General features: G+C 42.5%; 1 protein-coding gene across 1 annotated transcript in view; it reads right to left on the reverse strand.

The window, feature by feature from the left end:
- Window positions 1–14,425, reverse strand: part of UGDH (UDP-glucose 6-dehydrogenase) — a 30,623-nt gene extending 16,198 nt beyond the window's left edge. The window contains exons 1-4 of the mRNA XM_004703162.2: window positions 14,272–14,425; window positions 6,551–6,719; window positions 3,198–3,299; window positions 50–250 (exon numbers count right to left, since the gene is read on the reverse strand). Coding sequence (XP_004703219.1) covers window positions 50–250; window positions 3,198–3,299; window positions 6,551–6,712 — 465 coding nt within the window. The 5' untranslated portion in view covers window positions 6,713–6,719; window positions 14,272–14,425. The remainder of the gene's footprint in view (window positions 1–49; window positions 251–3,197; window positions 3,300–6,550; window positions 6,720–14,271) is intronic.
- Between the last annotated feature and the right edge of the window lie 2,344 nt (window positions 14,426–16,769).

The raw sequence follows: 16,769 nt of genomic DNA on the forward strand, positions 1-16,769 counted from the left end.
ATAATATTTGTATAAGCAGCAACAGATTCTAACGCTCCCTTTGTTATACCTGTAAGTTCAAGTTGGGTTTTGTGTTTGCATCAAATATACGACGAATACTTTCTGCTGCTCGCACTGGAACTGTGCTTTTCTCAGTCACAATTTTGTACCCATGTGAGTTCTGCACAATGCGTCTAGCACAAGCTTCAATGTACTTCAGATCGGCAGCACGGCCTTTCCCCATCCCATAGGTTTTTGTCGGAGTATTCACCTAATGAAAGCAAGCACAGAGGATGAAGAACAGAGTACCTGTGAGATCTTCAGTGACTCCTAAGAAATACCTTGTATCATCAATGAGCCAGGTAAGTACAAGTTAATCTCTATAAGTTACCCTGATTTAACCCTCTTTTAAGTCCATGGATAGAATACATTCTATAAACTTAATAGAGCCAGGTTAATTCCAGTAGCATCTGGAGAATGTATTCAATACATTTTGTTGAGAAACTACTCCCTATAAACCAGGGAAGGCAGGTTCTAAGCCAAGCTCTAGAATTAAAAAGATGAATGAAAGCATTCTTATCTTTACGGTGTTCAGTTTGAAATAAAAAATGTGTCCTTTTTCTTTTCTTTATTATATATAATATATTAGAGTTTTTAAAACTAAGTTTAAACTTCCTTTTTACTCCCCCACTTTTATAGGCTTATTAATAGCTTTTAAAAATATGTTTATAAAAATAAATAAAAATGTTTATATTATCATTCACAAATGCTTTCCTGGCTCTTTAAAGTTATAAATTAGCTAGCATGTTTAGTATGCAAAATATTATTTGAAGATAGACTTTTAGACAGACAGAAAGTAATTCATGAGCCCAAAGTCTAGGCACTTAGTTTTGCTTGTTTGTTTTTAAATCATTTTATTGGAGACTCTTAGAGCTCTTATAATATCCCATTATGATAAAGAGAGAAAAAGTTGAATTTGTCAAGGATTTTTTCTAACTTGGATCTACAGTCAATGCTGATGGAAGCAGCAGTCGAGAAATCAAAAGATGGTTACTTCGAGGACGAAGGTGCACCTGACCCAAGCCAGGGTATTCTCCACTGCATCATATGCATGTGAAAGCTGGACGCTAAATAAGGAAGACCACTGAAGAATAGATGCATTTGAATTGTGGTATTGGAGAAGAATATTGCAAATACCATGGACTGCTAAAAGAACCAACATCTATATTGAAAGAAATAAGGCCAGAGTGCTCCTTAAAGGCAAAGATGGCAAGGCTTCGTCTTACATACTTTGGACATAGTCCCTGGAAAAGGACATAATGTTTGGTAGAGAGGAGGGGCAGCAAACACGAGGAAGGCCCTCAATGAGATGGACTGACGCAATGGCTGCATCAGTGGGCTCAGGCACAGGAATAATTGTGAGGATGGCACAGGACTGTGCAGTGTTTTGTTCTCTTGTGCACTGGGTCCCTATGGGTTGGAGCCAACTCGAAAGCACCTAGCAGAGAGAACGCAACAGAGCACAGTCGTGGTGTATGACTCTTATAATACGCTGTTGAATTCTGTTGGCTGCAATAGTTATGGAAGCAGATCATCAGATCTTTCTCCCTCAGTCACTAGCGGGTCTGAACTAACAACCATTTTTCCCCACCAACCTTTTGGTTAGCAGCTGAGTGCTTAACCATTGCACCAAACTACTTTTAAAGTGGTTAAACCCATCGCTGTTTTGTCAATTCTAACTCATAGCAACTCCACTGAACAGAGTAGAAATGTCTCATAGGATTTTCAAGGCTATCAACTTCATGGAAAAAGGCAGTTACAGCTTCTCCCCAGAGAATAATGAGTGGGGTTACTTCTGGTTTCGTTACCACTTTCTTCTGGAGCTCACATATCCTTACATTACTACTTTTGTCTCACTACTGTAAGAACTCCTTAGTCAACAATCTACAAATACTTACTATATATAACCAATGAGAGAAGTCTTTCCTTTATCTTATGGGACAGTGACCACCGTGTATACTCGAGCATAAGCCAAATTTTTCAGCACATTTTTAATGCAGTTTTTGTGGTAAAATTAGGTGTCTCGGCTGAGATTCGGGTCAGCTATACTCGAGTATCAATGGTCAGTTCACCCCATTGGCTTTCCCTTTATTGACAAGGCACTAATTGTATGTCAGTCACCAATTGGTGATAGCTAGTTATACCATCACATATAGAATGCTTGAGTAGATATTAATGAGACATTAATAAATAAATTATCTCGATTCAAACATTATATTACTTTTAATCCATGAGTTAAACTTTTTCATTGCAAAATTACATTCATGAGTTTAAAGGTTTCTGGGGGTTTAGCATGATAACCAACAGGTACAAAATTCCAAACAACTAACTTTAAAATGACTTTGGGAACAGAGTTCATTAAGATAAACTCAAAAACCAAACTCACTGCCACGAAGTCGATTTTGACTCAAGAGAACCCCTATAGGACAGGGTAGAACTGCTCCTGTGAGTAATTCTTTATGGGAGTGGGAAGCGCATCTTTCTCCGACACAGCAGTTGTTGGTTTAGAATTACTGACCTTGTGCTTAGCAGACCATTATGTAACCCACTATACCAACAGAGCACCAGTTCATTTGTAGCAGTAATGTCTATATTATGTGCCAATGAGTTGACTTTACTTCTTCTCTATGAACCAGTGAAAACAAGAAATGATGAAACATACATACACACAACCCTCTCACATACACATTATCATTACGTACTCCCACTTTATCAGTAGTTTCTAGTTCTAAATCTCAGATAGAACTTTCTCCAAGTTTACTTGTTCAGTGTTCTGAAGTGGTATTTGACAAGATGACGATGAAATGTTTAACCAAATGATTGTAAGATTGGTGAACTGACAGACATAAAGTTAGTAGTAACCAAAATTCAACAGGGTAATTCTATACCATAATTCCCAAAGGCCTACCACCTCTTTAAGAGAAAAAAATTATTCAGTGTCCCCTTGGCTATTAAAAACTTTTGCATAGAGTATAGGTATCTATTTTTGCAGTCCCCTGGATCATTTCAGAAGTTCCCAGGGGGTGTGGTATCACCCATTTCAGTGAACACCGCTGTACAGTAAGTAATGTTGTGGCTTCATATTAATTAATGTAAACTGAAACTTTCAGATAGACAAAAAATATATTAATATTCAAACAACAAAGGAAAATCCTTACAGAAATAAATACAAGGTCAGCTTCTTTAATGGCATCATCAATATCCGTAGAAAAAAAGAGATTCTTTCCTCGACAGGATTCAACCACTTCTTTTAGTCCTGGCTAGAAATAAAAAAGAAAAGAAACCGTATACATGGGGTTTATAATTTACATTAGACAATTTTATAAAATAGGATTACATTTGTTAAGGAGGATTCTGATGATATAATTTAATGTGATGATGCTCTCATGTAATATCTTTGTAGAAGAGATAAATGACTACAAATCAAAAATCCTCAGGGTATTCTAAATAGTATACCTAAATCAAGCAAACTTGAGTCTACCACAATCAGGGCAGCAGTTCATTTTAATGCTGTGTCATTGTTTACCAGGGATTGAATGTTTCATAATAGTTAATTATTGACTCAGTGTTAAACACATTTACAGAAAAGTCAAGGTCTTCTGTGATTTCAAGCAAGCATTACATTTTGCACTGTCATTATGAATGCAGGATTCTATCCCCAATCATTTAGGTGATAGAACTGGTCAAAAAACAGGAACTCAATATATGCATTAATAGTAATACATATTTTTCTACATCAAAATACAAAGTATAAAACAAGTATAAAAAACAATGTGGATTCAATCAGTGAAATATAAACTGTAAAAATGCCTACAGGATAATCACCATGGTTTCTTCAAAAAATAACTAAAAAAGTCGAGGGAGAAGAAATTATTGTCTTAATACTTGGAAACAGCTAATTTCTCCCCCTCCCTCACCCTCTCTCCCTCATGAACCCTTGATAACTTATAAATTATTATTATTTTACAATCCTCTGGATTTATTTTGGTTAGCGAAGACAAGTACTGTTACAATTAAAGTTATGTGTCAACTTGACAACACCATGATTCTCAGTGGTTTGGCAATTATGATGTAATTTGTCAGTAATGACGTAGTCATCCCCAGGATGAGATCTGCGATGAGCACATCAGTTAGAAAGGAGTTTCTTTTGGGGTATGGCCTGCATCTAATTTATATGGACATTCTGACAAAGCTCTCTGGCTTTTTGCTTCATCTGGATCTTGCACCTGGCTCCAGTTCTTTGGACTTGAGCTAGCAGCCTGACATGTTGCTTTATCCCCCCTCCTTTCCCATGTACCAATGGAATGTATTTGAAGCATTTATTGAATTAAGTGGTTCTAGCAACACTGTTAACTATATTCAAGCCAGTGCAATCAACAAAACAGGGTGGATAGGCATCATTCACTATAGCTTTGCTTGTTCTCTCCCAAATCGTCAGCGTAAACAAAGGAAAAGAGGTCCAGTATTAGATGTGCTGCTCAGGCCCAACATCAGATACATAGCAGAAAAAGCCTCACCCATATTAATTAGGGAAAGAAGGTGAGTTAGTTAATTGTGCCAGCCTGGCTGATAATCACATGTGGGGCTAATTGAAAGGCGGAGGAATAAATGGGTGGTGAACCTCGCCTTTCCGGTTCTCGGGTCTCTTGTTTTGTGATGGTCACACCACGGTGCAGCTGCCTTAGCCAGTTCCCTACTTCAGCTGGCCAGGCTCACTTCCTGCAAGACATCCCTGAGGAGAAGCCACATGGACCTATCCCGATGCAGCCCTGGGTGCTGGAGCAGCCGTGTGGAGACCCCTGCTAGTGCTGAGATGCTTGTTCGCTCAGACTCAGCTTTCCTCCTGCAGTCGGCATCATAGTGTGTTTTGTGAGGAGATGGAGGACTTTGTAGACTGGTGTTGGATTAATGGGTTAATGTTGGATTTGTGGGCTTGGGCAGCATTGGGTTGGGATGTTTTCGTGATGCACACTTTCTTTACATAAAACTCTCTTATACATGAGTTGCTGTGGATTTGTTTCTCTAAAGTACCTAGACTAATACAGAAGGGTAAGGCGGTAGGTCTTGAGTGTGCAGTTAAAAAAAACAAACGTAGAAGCCTCAGCTCTCTCTTGGAAGAAGAAGCCATAATAGTATTAAATCCTTTGGAATCCTGAGCCCTGTACTTTGATTTCTTGGTCTGTACATAAATGGGTCAGATTTAAGTGCTTCACATACAAACCATCAGACTCTGTGATCCCAAGATCTACAGCGATTAAGTGTCTCCTGGAGTTTTCTCTTGACAGTTGGGGAACAGTACTTCTGATATTCTTAGGCCATGAGCCCACTTTCTGGCCTGTTACTTGCTTGAGGAATCAGGAAGATAAACTCCTGAATTCATCGGTGCTTTCCTCTTGGCTGTTTCCTCAGCAACACTGTGATTTAGCCACCTTAGCCTCTACTGAGAATTCTGTAGAATGTTGTTGACCAAGACAATTCTTCACTGAGCACTAAGTAGCTTCTTTACACATAGGATCAAGATCCAGGGCCACCTTGGGTCCTTACACAGCACAATTTGGTAGCTAGGTTGTTAATTTGTTCCCAGAGTTCGGCCAGACTGTCTCTGACAAGGTGGATGTGAAAGTTGTTGCCCAGCCTGTTGCAGAAACTTTTTGCAAACCCTTGGTGAAGAGGTCCCTGCTAGCTCAGACCTTGCCACCAGAGTCCCTTCCCTGGACACAGAGGCAGAATCAGCCACAGTCATCACACTCTCTTACATTTGGAACCTGCCAAGAAGGACTCCAGGAACTGATACATTGCTTTCTAATCTTAGTATTTGTTAGTCCCATCAGGGCTCCTGTGATTGGTAACAAGAGTTTTATAAATAACTAAACCCTTCTGGGGGAAAAAAAAGAATATATTAATATGGGATGAAAAATGTTACTATCAAATTTTTAAGTACATTCTCATTGGTCTTCAAAAGTATAGCATTTCATGACTTTGCTTTAAAATAAAATTTAAAAAATGAGACCCAAATAGCTAAATATAATAGAAGCATATTTTCCCAAGTATAAATTTTCAAAATTCACATAAATTTTGAAATTCCAATTAAACAATATTTGTGATATTAAAAACTAAATATGAAACTCATTATCTTTCTAAAGTTTACCTTTTGTAAATACAATAATATAAAAGTATATTGGACTTATAATATGAATTAGTATTACAGCTTGTACTAAAGATCACATTTATTTTAAACATTGTAATATGGAACTATAGTTAGAATCACTCACAATCCCACTACACTAACACGCAACTATTAATAGTCTGATACACTTATACACTTTCTTCCAGTCATTTTTCCTAAAAATATCTGAAAATTATAATTAGCATTTATCTTAGCATTTATTATGATTTTTCTATTTAATTTCATATCAGTTACAGCCACAGATAATAGGACATATAAATTATTTAACACGGATCGTAATAAAACAAGGAATATGAGAACAAAGCGTTGTTTAGGGTGGCTTACCTCATAAATAGGAAGTGTGGGAGAGTTCCATGCATTGATTCTGGATTCATTGACGTCAACTACCATCACCCTAATTTTAGGGCACATATGCGCAATGACACTACACGTGGGTCCTCCAACGTAGCCCGCACCGATGCAACAGATTTTCTTAATTTCAAACATGATTGTACTAGAAGAGAAACAGTAAGAATGCTCTAGTATTAAAAACAAAATTTATAGAAATCGCATTGCACATCCATTACATTTTATTAAAATTATCAAGGACATCTGGAGAGATTTCCTGCCATAACGCATAGTGATAGGAACTTGCATTCCAATAGGATGCCCTAGTCTATTCTTGGAGCGCTCGTGGCACAGTGGGTATGCCTTGGACTGCTACCGCAAGACCAGCAGTTCAAACTCATCAGCTTCTCCTTGGGAGAAACACAAGGAGATTTCTGTTCCTACAAAGATGTATAGTCTTTACTGTATAGGGCTACTATGAGTTAGAATTTACTTGAAGGCAGTGAGTTTTTGTAGTCTGTTTTCAGTTGCATGACATGCAACAATGAAACCATACGGGGAATATAGTAACTGATATCCTGGGAAAAGGCCACAGAAGTTAAACCTAATATTCAGAAAATGAAGAAACAAAGTAAAATTTCACCAAGGCCTCTCCTCTAATACGCTAGGACAACTTTAATTGCTGAAGGGAACATGATAATGCAATTCTTGCTTCATGCAGTTGTATAAAGGTGATCTTAATGACATGACAGGTTTAGACTAATATGATAGATATGAAAATTAGTTTCATAGTCCAAGATTGTCTCTGAGATTGTACTCCTTACACACTTAATTTAGCTTCAGCAATTTATTTTTAAAGATTGGGCCATGGTCTTAAACTTGATTTTACCTTTAATCAGAACCAACGAGATGGGTAAAGGATGGTAATTTCTGTAGTTGCCAAAACTGTTCTACAGATTTTGATAGGTTTTCAAAAGCTGTTAAGTGATACACACTAAGTAAACTCAATTTTATCTTTAGTGGTTATAATTAGCAGGCATCAAGTCATAGAGTCTGATACAAATTATTTTTTAAAACTATCAAGAGAAATAGAATTTTAATAAAATTAAAAATGGACAGAATTTGGAGTGTTTTGAAACCAACTACAGAAAACAATATTGAAAATACATTTTAAAAATAGAAAAATTTCACAAGCTGTTTTAAAAAACTTTTTTCCCCCACAAGCTGTTTTATGGTCCCTCATCATAAAGAACTTGATTATCACCACCACTAGCCTTAAGTAAAATAAAAAGTCACACTATATTCAACTGAGTATAACTACCAGGAAATACTAGAACTCTTTGCTGACCTGTGGAGAAGCCGCTTTGAACCTCGCCATCTTGTGTTTAGCAGCCTAATGCTTACCACTAGCTGTCAATGCCACCAGTGCTCCTTGGAAGTGTCCCAGCCTTCCTAAATCTGGTAGGTTCTTGTGGTAGTTACATAACGATGTGTCAATTTGAAGATACAGAAGTGATGGAGTGGAGGTTAGTCTGTCAATCAGGCCAAGCCTGATGGTACCTCCTGGTGGGCACGGCCTTCTCACAAGGGAACCTCCTCTCTGTTTCACTTTCTGGTTGGCGAGCCACATGCAGCTGAGCCCTATCAGAGGCCTGGAGATGCATCCACCATCATTGGACCCACAAGACTCTGCGCCCACTAGCCAGTGACCTTCCTGCATTTTGCATCACTGCATGTGGCTTCATGAGTCTAAAAAGGACTTATGGACTATTGTCAGACTTAGGGGCTTGATCTGGACTGGGCGGGGATGTTTGCTTGATATATAATTGCTTCTTGATATAAAGCTCTCTCATACATATGTGAGTGTCTCTGGGCCTCTGGATTTGTTTCTCTAAGTCAACCCAGTTTAACACAGTTCTCTCCTTAATAATCTAAGAAAGCGTTGCCTTTCATGGGAAACCATAAAAAAGCATATATTCCCATTAAACTTTGAGGATTACAAGATTCATTTCAGCAAAAATTCCGAGTCAGCTTAGGAAAATTTAATTTTGGCAACCTATCTTGCCTTTCTTCACCCATCTGTTTTTCAATGATACCCTTTAGCACTATCCAAGCCTCAGCTGCCCTGCATGTGAGGAGAGAGGCTGCAAAAGGGAGGGGAAAGAGCACTGGAACTGCTCAATGGCTAACGCTCAAGGGAACGTGCCCTGAAAGCCCCCATTCTTGGGTCATGAGCAGATTTACTCATTAGGAGTCTCCTACATGTACTGCTGCTGCCTCCAGCATCTATAGTACAAAAGGTTTGGCATCTTTTTTTAAGAAAAATACTCAGTTTGCTCCAAGCCTATTTCCTTATTCTCCATCATGGAAATTTAAAAGCCCACATAGCATAGCAGAGAATTAATTGGGGCACAGTGTTTCTGACAAGATTATATTTAAAAACAATCTATTTGGATTTGGAGACTAAGTCAATCAGAAACATTTACTAAAGAACTCACTATGTAACTGCTACGTTGTTCTATATTCTGTGGACACCAAGTAAAACAGTTATTGTCCTTGCATTTACATAGTTGATATTCAAGTGGGGTAGAAACAAAGTAATTGCAGTTGTGGCAAATTCCATTTAAAAAAATGGATGGCCAAGGTCAGAGTCAAGATGGAGTTTAGGTAGAATCACCTGCCCGATTCTCCTGTCACTAGACAAGAAAATTAAGTGATAGGTCTGGGAAGCAAGTCAGAGGAGAAAGCAACTGAACCGAAGGTTCTGGAGTGACTTAAGAAGAGGAGGTGGTGGGGAAAGGGTGCAGTGAGCAAACAATGCCATAGACAGGGGAACAACTAGGGAATTAAAATCAGCAATGAGGAGGATGTTAGAGATCCTGGTGGTGTTGGAGCAAATGCAATCTAGCTGAGAGGAATCACTAAGAGGCAGATGAAGGGCAAGTGTGATGGTGGAAAAGGAGGAAGGTAAAAGGAAACAGAGGAAAGACCTAGGAAGTAAAGCTATGAATAGAGGTATAAACATAGGTATGCACTTATATAAATGTATGAATTCATAAAAATAGAGGTATTGGCATAAGTAAACAAATTTATATGATAATACATTGGGGGGGAAAAATACATTGAGGAAGTGGACAGACATTGGGCCTCTGCTCAAGCCCTCCCTCAACACAAAAACACTTTGTTCTAACAATCTGGCATTCTGTGATGCTCACCCTCCTGGCACAATTGCTGAAGACAAAATAGGTACACAAGCAAATGTGGTGAAGAAAGCTGATGGTGCCCGGCTATCAAAAGATATAGCGTCTGGGGTCTTAAAGGCTTGACATTAAAGCGGTCACCTAGCAGAGAAGGAACAAGCCCACACAGAAGAAGCACACCGACCTGTGCAATCATGAGGTGTCCACTGAATCAGGTAACAGGCATCAGAAAACCCAAAACAAAAAAAACAACAACCCCATCTGTAGATTATGGGATATCCCTTCACAGAAGAGTCCCAAGGAAGGAATTAGTCAACCAGGGCACAGTATAGCACTGATGAAATACACAAGATTCCTTTGGTTCCTTGAGGCTTCCTCACCCCCCACTACCATGACCACATTCCTGCTTTTCACTGTTGGCTACACTGGAGGATGTACACAGGTACAGATAAGAGATAAGAGCTCAAAACACACGGAACTCAATGGGAGTAGCGATACCAGGATGGTAGGGGAGGAAGAGGGAACTGATTGCAACGATCAACACATAAACACCCCCCCCCCAGGGGGATAAAGAACAGAAACTGTAGGAGAAGGGAGACAGCGGTGGGTGTAAGATATTAAAATAATAATTTATCGAGGGGTCATGAGGGTGGGAGGGGGAGGGACAAAAGAGGAGCTGATACCAAGGGCTCAAATACAAAGTAAATGTTTAGAAAATGATGATGGCAACATATGTACAAATATGCTTGATACAATTGATGTATGGATTGTTATACGGGCTGTAAGAGCCCCCAATAAAATGATCTTTTAATAAAGTTAAAAAAAGAAGTATTAACTTATCTCATCAGTTTGATGTCAACCTCTAAAATTTGATTAACCCTGGGACCAGAGGTGGGAAAGGAGGGGGTGGGGAGAGACTTGGTGGGAATCTACCTTCTAGAGCTGCAAGGTTGAAGATCAGATTCTAAATTGTAATGAATTTGAAAAACTACAACACTGAAATCCTAACTGGATAGCTAGCCAGCTTCCCTCTGATTACAACCCCCAAATCTAGAATGCCTAGAGAGCAGAATCTCAAAAGTAATTTTTAAAAATCTTTTTACTGGGGGCTTGTACAACTCATCGCAATCCATCCATCCATCCCATTGTGTCAAGTACATTTGTATTTTTGTTGCCATCATCATTCTCAAAACATTTTTCTACTTGAGCCCTTGGTATCAGTTCCTCATTTTTCCCCTCCCTCCCTGCCCTTCTCCCTCAAAAGTACTTTTAGACTAGAGGATTTTTCTCAGTTATGACTTAATCACATAACCAAGAGGTTATCTGGGAAGCTTTATGCCCAGGTTCCAATGAGGGCAGACCTAACAGTAATGTAATAGACTTAGAGTGAATGTTTACTTGGTGCAAACTCCAAGGCTCTAGGGGTTCATAGTTTAATAGACACTCCCAGGTAAACAGTTCTCATCAACCGCTCCAACCAAAAAACAAACCCACTGCCGCCAAGTCGATTCCACCCTGTAGGACAGGGTACAATTGCTCCTGTGGGTTTCTGAGACTGTCACTCTTTAGAGGAGTAGAAAGTCTCAACTTTTTCCCACGCTGCATCTAGAATGACAGACTCTCAAAATTACTGAAGCAGGATGTAAATCTGTCTAAGTCCAAACAAACTGACATTTGGAAGTTTTAATAAAATGTCCAATAAACTGTGTTGGTGATATATGGTGCATGACATGTCTTCCAATTCTGGTCTCTATTTCTACTTTTATGCGCCTTTAGTGTGCTGTTAAAGACATAGTAACAGCACAATAAAGGCATAACTGGTGTTACAGGAGCCCTGGTAGTATAGTAATTATGTTTTGGGCTGTAATCAGCAAGGTCAGTGGTTTGATACCATTAGCCACTCTATGGGAGAAAGATGGGACTTTCTACTCCTGTAAAGTTACTGTCTCAGAAACTCATGTGACAGTTCTATGAGTCGTACTGACTAAATGAAAGTGAATTTGATTTTGTTTCTTTTACTGTGCTGCTAAAGAAACAGGGATTCTCTGCTTATGGAATGAGTTATTTTGAAACGAGTTTTTACTTTTTAAAAAAAGTTAATCATTTTATTTGGGGCTCATTCAACTCTCATCACAATCCATACACACACCCATTGTGTAAAGCACATTTGTACATTTTTTGCCATCGTCATTCTTAAAACATTTGCTTTCTACTTAAGCCCTTGGTCTCAGCTCATTTTTCCCCTCCCTCCCTGCTCCCCACTCCCTCATGAACCCTTGATAATTTATAATTATTATTTTATCTTATCTTACACTGTCCGACATCTCCCTTCACCCATTTTTCTGTTGTCCATCTCCCAGGGAGGAGGTTATATGTAGATCCTTGTAATCAGTTCCCCCTTTCCGACCCACCTTCCCTCTACCCTCCTGGTATCGCCACTGTCGGCACTGGTCCTGATGGGATCATCTGTCCTGGATTCCCTGTGTTTCCAGTTCCTATCTCTACCAATGTATATCCTCTGGTCTAGCCAGGTTTGTAAGGTAGAATTTTGGGAGCATGACAGTGGGTGGGGAGGAAGCATTTAGGAACTAGAGGAAAGTTGTATGCTTCATCATTGCTACACTGCACCCTGACTGGCTCGTCTCCTCCCCACGACCCTTCTGTAAGGGATGTCCAGTTCCCTACAGATGGGCTTTGGTTCTCCAATCTGCACTCCCCCTCATTCACAATGATTTGATTCTTTGTTATTTGATGCCTGATACCCGATCCCTTCAACACCTTGTGAACACACAGGCTGTGTGCCTCTTCCATGTGGGCTTTGTTGCTTCTCAGCTAGATGGCCACTTGTTCACCTTCAAGCTTTTAAGACCCCAGATGCTATATCTTTTGCTAGCGGGGCACCATCAGCTTTCTTCACCACATTTGCTATGCACCCGCTGTCTTCAGCGAATGTGTCGGGAAGGTGAGCATCATGGAATGCCAGTTTAATAGAACAAAGTATTCTTGCATTGAGGGAGTACTTGAGTGGAACCTCAATGTCCATCTGCTACCTTAATACTAAACCTATAAATATATGCACATAGATCTATTTTCCTATCCTCATATACAAATATATTTACATATGTACATGCCTTTATTTAGACCTTTATAAGTGCCCTTTGCCTCCTAGTTCTTTCTTCTATTTCCTTGTACTTTCCTTTTGTCCCACTATCATGCTCAGCCTTCATTTGGGAGTTTTTACTTTTTACTTTAGGAGAGTCACAGCAAACCAAGCCACTCTGCAATCACTCTAACTAACATTGCCGTAAATTCAGATCACTATTTCAATTAGACGTGATGAACAAATTAAAAAGGCTCTACTACCATTTAAGCGGAATAGAAACCAGTCCTTCCTTTCCTACCCTATTCAGGATAAAGAGTATTAGGTGTCCAAGGAGCTAAAGCAATAGGCACTAAAGTTAGAAACACACACTTCACACATTGCTAGTCACTTAAACAAATAAAACACTAGCTGATCCTGACCCAAGAGAAATATGTAATCAGTGTGGAAGACTGTATCATATAAGGCTGTGCAAACAGCAAGAGGGGAGATAGAGTATATTTATCAGTTGTGAATCCTAGAATGTGTGTGAAAAGAATCCAAGGCTGGGAGAAGAAATGTGATTCTTTTAAGTAGGGCTGTCCCCCATTTACCTTTCAAATTAGATGGTGGGTACCAACCAGCACATCTGAGAGGAGACAGTGAGGCTTTCATTTTCAGAACCCTCTGAAGAAACAGACCAGAGTACTGTGTTCCCTTGCATGGGGGATTTGAAGGACCTCAAAGACTCACTGTGTCTCTGCGGTCTACAAGGGACAGCATAGGCCGAGGACAACTACTTCTCTGTTTATCCTCGAACAGTTCCCAGTCAGGGAAACCCTCAGCCTGCACTAGACGTGTCTCTTGCACAAACACGCTCCCCCGAAGCACACACGAAACGCCTTCCCGGCTAGCTACGGGTTCCAGGGAAATCCGCACCCTGTCACGACAGCACGTCTTAGAACTGCACCCTCCAAGGAGATTTCTGGCTTCGTTTTCTCTGTGGTCTAAAAGATTCCAGGGAAGATGCAGCCCCCCCGCCGCGCCCCAAGTGAATGGGCTCAACACACAAAGGCTCTGAGGCCAAGATGGGTGCCCCCGCCACACACACCCACCACCACCGAGGACCGCTTTCTTCAGTGGGCATTCATTCGGTTTCCTGGGGCGGTAGGGAAATTTAATTTGTTCCACAAGGCAGGCAAGTGGATAAAAAGCAGAAAGGGAAGAAGGAGCGACAGGCATGAAGAGCCCCGTCCGGAATGAAGACCCCCTGTTACACGGTCCGCAGGGCAGCGGACCCCAAAGCGGGGACGCAAGGGAGGTGCGGCGGGAAGCCGGGGTCGCGCCAGGGCGGGAAAGCGCGTGCGTCCCGCCGCCCCGGCTCAGCCCCCGGCGACCGCGAGCATCCCGTCGGCGGCCGCCCGGAGGGGCTTACTCACTTCCAGCGCCGAACGCTGCTCCCCGCCCGGCGGCTCCGACAGCACCTTCCTCTGGGCCTCCGATTCAGTCCCCGCGCCCTCGGGTGCCTGGTGTCCGCACGCTCCTCCTGCAGCCTGCTCGGCGCCACACCCCAGCCCGTATTTAAACGCTCCTGCCTGAGAAGGCGGGGGCTTCATACCCCCGCAGCCCGGCCCTCCCGGACTCTGCCCTCAGCTACATCCCGGCTCCAGCTCCCGCCACGCACAGGTCGCGGCTGGGCCCGGCCCCCATTTCCTGGAAGGCCTGGGGGCGGGGCACGGGCGGCGCGACGTGAAGGCGCGGCGTTGAGGCCACGCCCCTGGACGAGCCTCAGCGAATCGGCTGCGGCCAACTCGGCGGCCCCACCCCTGCGCGAGCGACGCGGGGCTGCGACGGGCTGCGTGCGCGCCGAGTCCGGTAGGCCGGAGGGTGGGGGCGTTCCTTGCGTGCTGCTCGACACGTACCCGGCACTGAGCCTCGAGTCTGGCCTGGGTTTCCAGCCCCTGCAACCCCTTTCCTAGTTAGCAATTGGCGCGGAAAAGGGGCTTCGCGCCTCCCTCGGGCTTAGGCACCGGCTTGCCTGCCGCCCGAAACGCCCCAGTCCCCTTCTGTTTCTGCTGCAGCACAGGGAAGGGCTGGCCTGGGCTCCCAGGCCCCCGGACTCTGCGAGTCAGCCCCAGCCAGCGACTTCCAGGCCCTTGGGTCCGGCACGCCTTTTGCGCTCCAGGCCCCAGATTTAGTCATAGGTCGCCCAGCGCATCGCTTTTGGGAAGCCGACTCCCCACGTCTGGACCACTAAGCACCCCCAACCTGACCCCTGGGAGGAGAAGCTGGACACCCACATCCTCCAGGCACATTTCCCAGATGTACTCCCCAGACCAGGCTCCGTCAGGAATGTCTATGTGATGATCCAGTAAAATTCGTAAACTTAGAGGCTCTACTTGCGTAAAGTACTACCCGGCAATTACTCAAACCAGATGATTAAGTTACATCTCCGAAACACAGGGCAGTTCTACCCTGTCTTATTGGGACGCTATGACTTGCTGTGACTGAATCAACTAGATGGCAGTGGGTATACATGAGTTTACGTGATTCATTACCCACCAAGTGGACGGCACCACCCTCCCCCCAGGAAGAATCCACTTTAGAGGACAGCTCAAGAAGAGGGACTTGTCTGATCAGAGCACACAGTAGCCAACGAAGGGGGAGGGGAACAAAAAAAAGAAGAGTGAAGCACATCCCTGGCTCACCAAGCCCTGAGGAGAATGTTTCTGCTCAGAACAGCAATGCACAGAGACGACCACAGGGCCGGTCTCACCATGGGACACAGCGTTCCTCACTGACCCATAGCGCCATGGGGGACAACACTAGAGATAGACAGCAGGAATTGTGCCTGCCCTGAGCTCACTACACTGAAGCCAGCCTCTGAGGGCATGCAGCAGAGCAGCTGGGGCAGCAGAGCAATGAAGTCCCCAGGGGTAGATGTGGGGCCAGGGTATGGCACCCATTAGACTCAACTGGAAAGCACTCTTGAAGGACAACAAATAAACCCTGAACTATTTATAGGGTTTTTTTGTGTGTGTGTTGTTGTAGCTATGGTTTTACTTTCTATTGTTGCTTCGTTGTACTCAGTCTTGTGATGGTACCTAGCATGTCTACCTGGAAGGGATAGTAGGAATAAACAAGCCGGAAGAGAGAACAATGGATGACAGGTGGGGGGTGTGGGGGGTGGGCATGGGAGTAGGGGAAGCAGGGGAGAGGAAGTGGGTGGTAACAAACCCAGGGACAAGTGATCCAAAATCAGTGGCAAGGAGGGTGTAAGAGGTCTGGCAGGGCTGTATCAAGGGCAAGGTAACCCAGAGAAATTCCTAAAGCCCAAATGAAGGCTAAACATGATAGTGTGACAAGAGGAAAGTACAAAGAAATAGATGAAATAACTAGGAGGCAAAAGGTAGTTATAGAGATCTAAATACAGGCATATACAGATGTAAATACATATATGACAAGGGGGAAATAGATCTATGCACATATATTTATAGGTTTAGTATTAAGAAAACAGATGGACAGTGGGCCCCTGCTCAAGAACCCCCTTAACAGAAGAATACTTTGTTTTAACAATTCGGCAGTCTGAGATGCTCACCTGCCTGGCACAATCGCTGAAGACAATGGGTGCACAAGCAAATGTGGTGAAGAAAGCTGATGGTGTCAGGCTACCAAAAGATATAGCACCTGAGGTCTTAAAGGCCTGAAGATAAACAAGTGGCCATCTAGCTGAGAAACAACAAAACCCACATGGAAGAAGCACACCAGCCTGTCCCGACTTGATCGCTGAGGACAAAGTGGGTGCATAAGCAAAAGTTGTGAAGAAAGCTGATGGTGCCCGGCTGTCAAAAGATGTAGAATCTGGGGTCCTATAGGCTAGAAGATAAACAAGGGGCCATCTAACTGAGAAACAACAAAGCCCACATGGAAGAAGCAC

This window comes from Echinops telfairi, unplaced genomic scaffold (genome assembly GCF_000313985.2).
Source record: "Echinops telfairi isolate 266 unplaced genomic scaffold, ASM31398v2 ScPeMD7_7468;HRSCAF=8506_0, whole genome shotgun sequence".
NCBI lineage: Eukaryota > Metazoa > Chordata > Mammalia > Afrosoricida > Tenrecidae > Echinops > Echinops telfairi.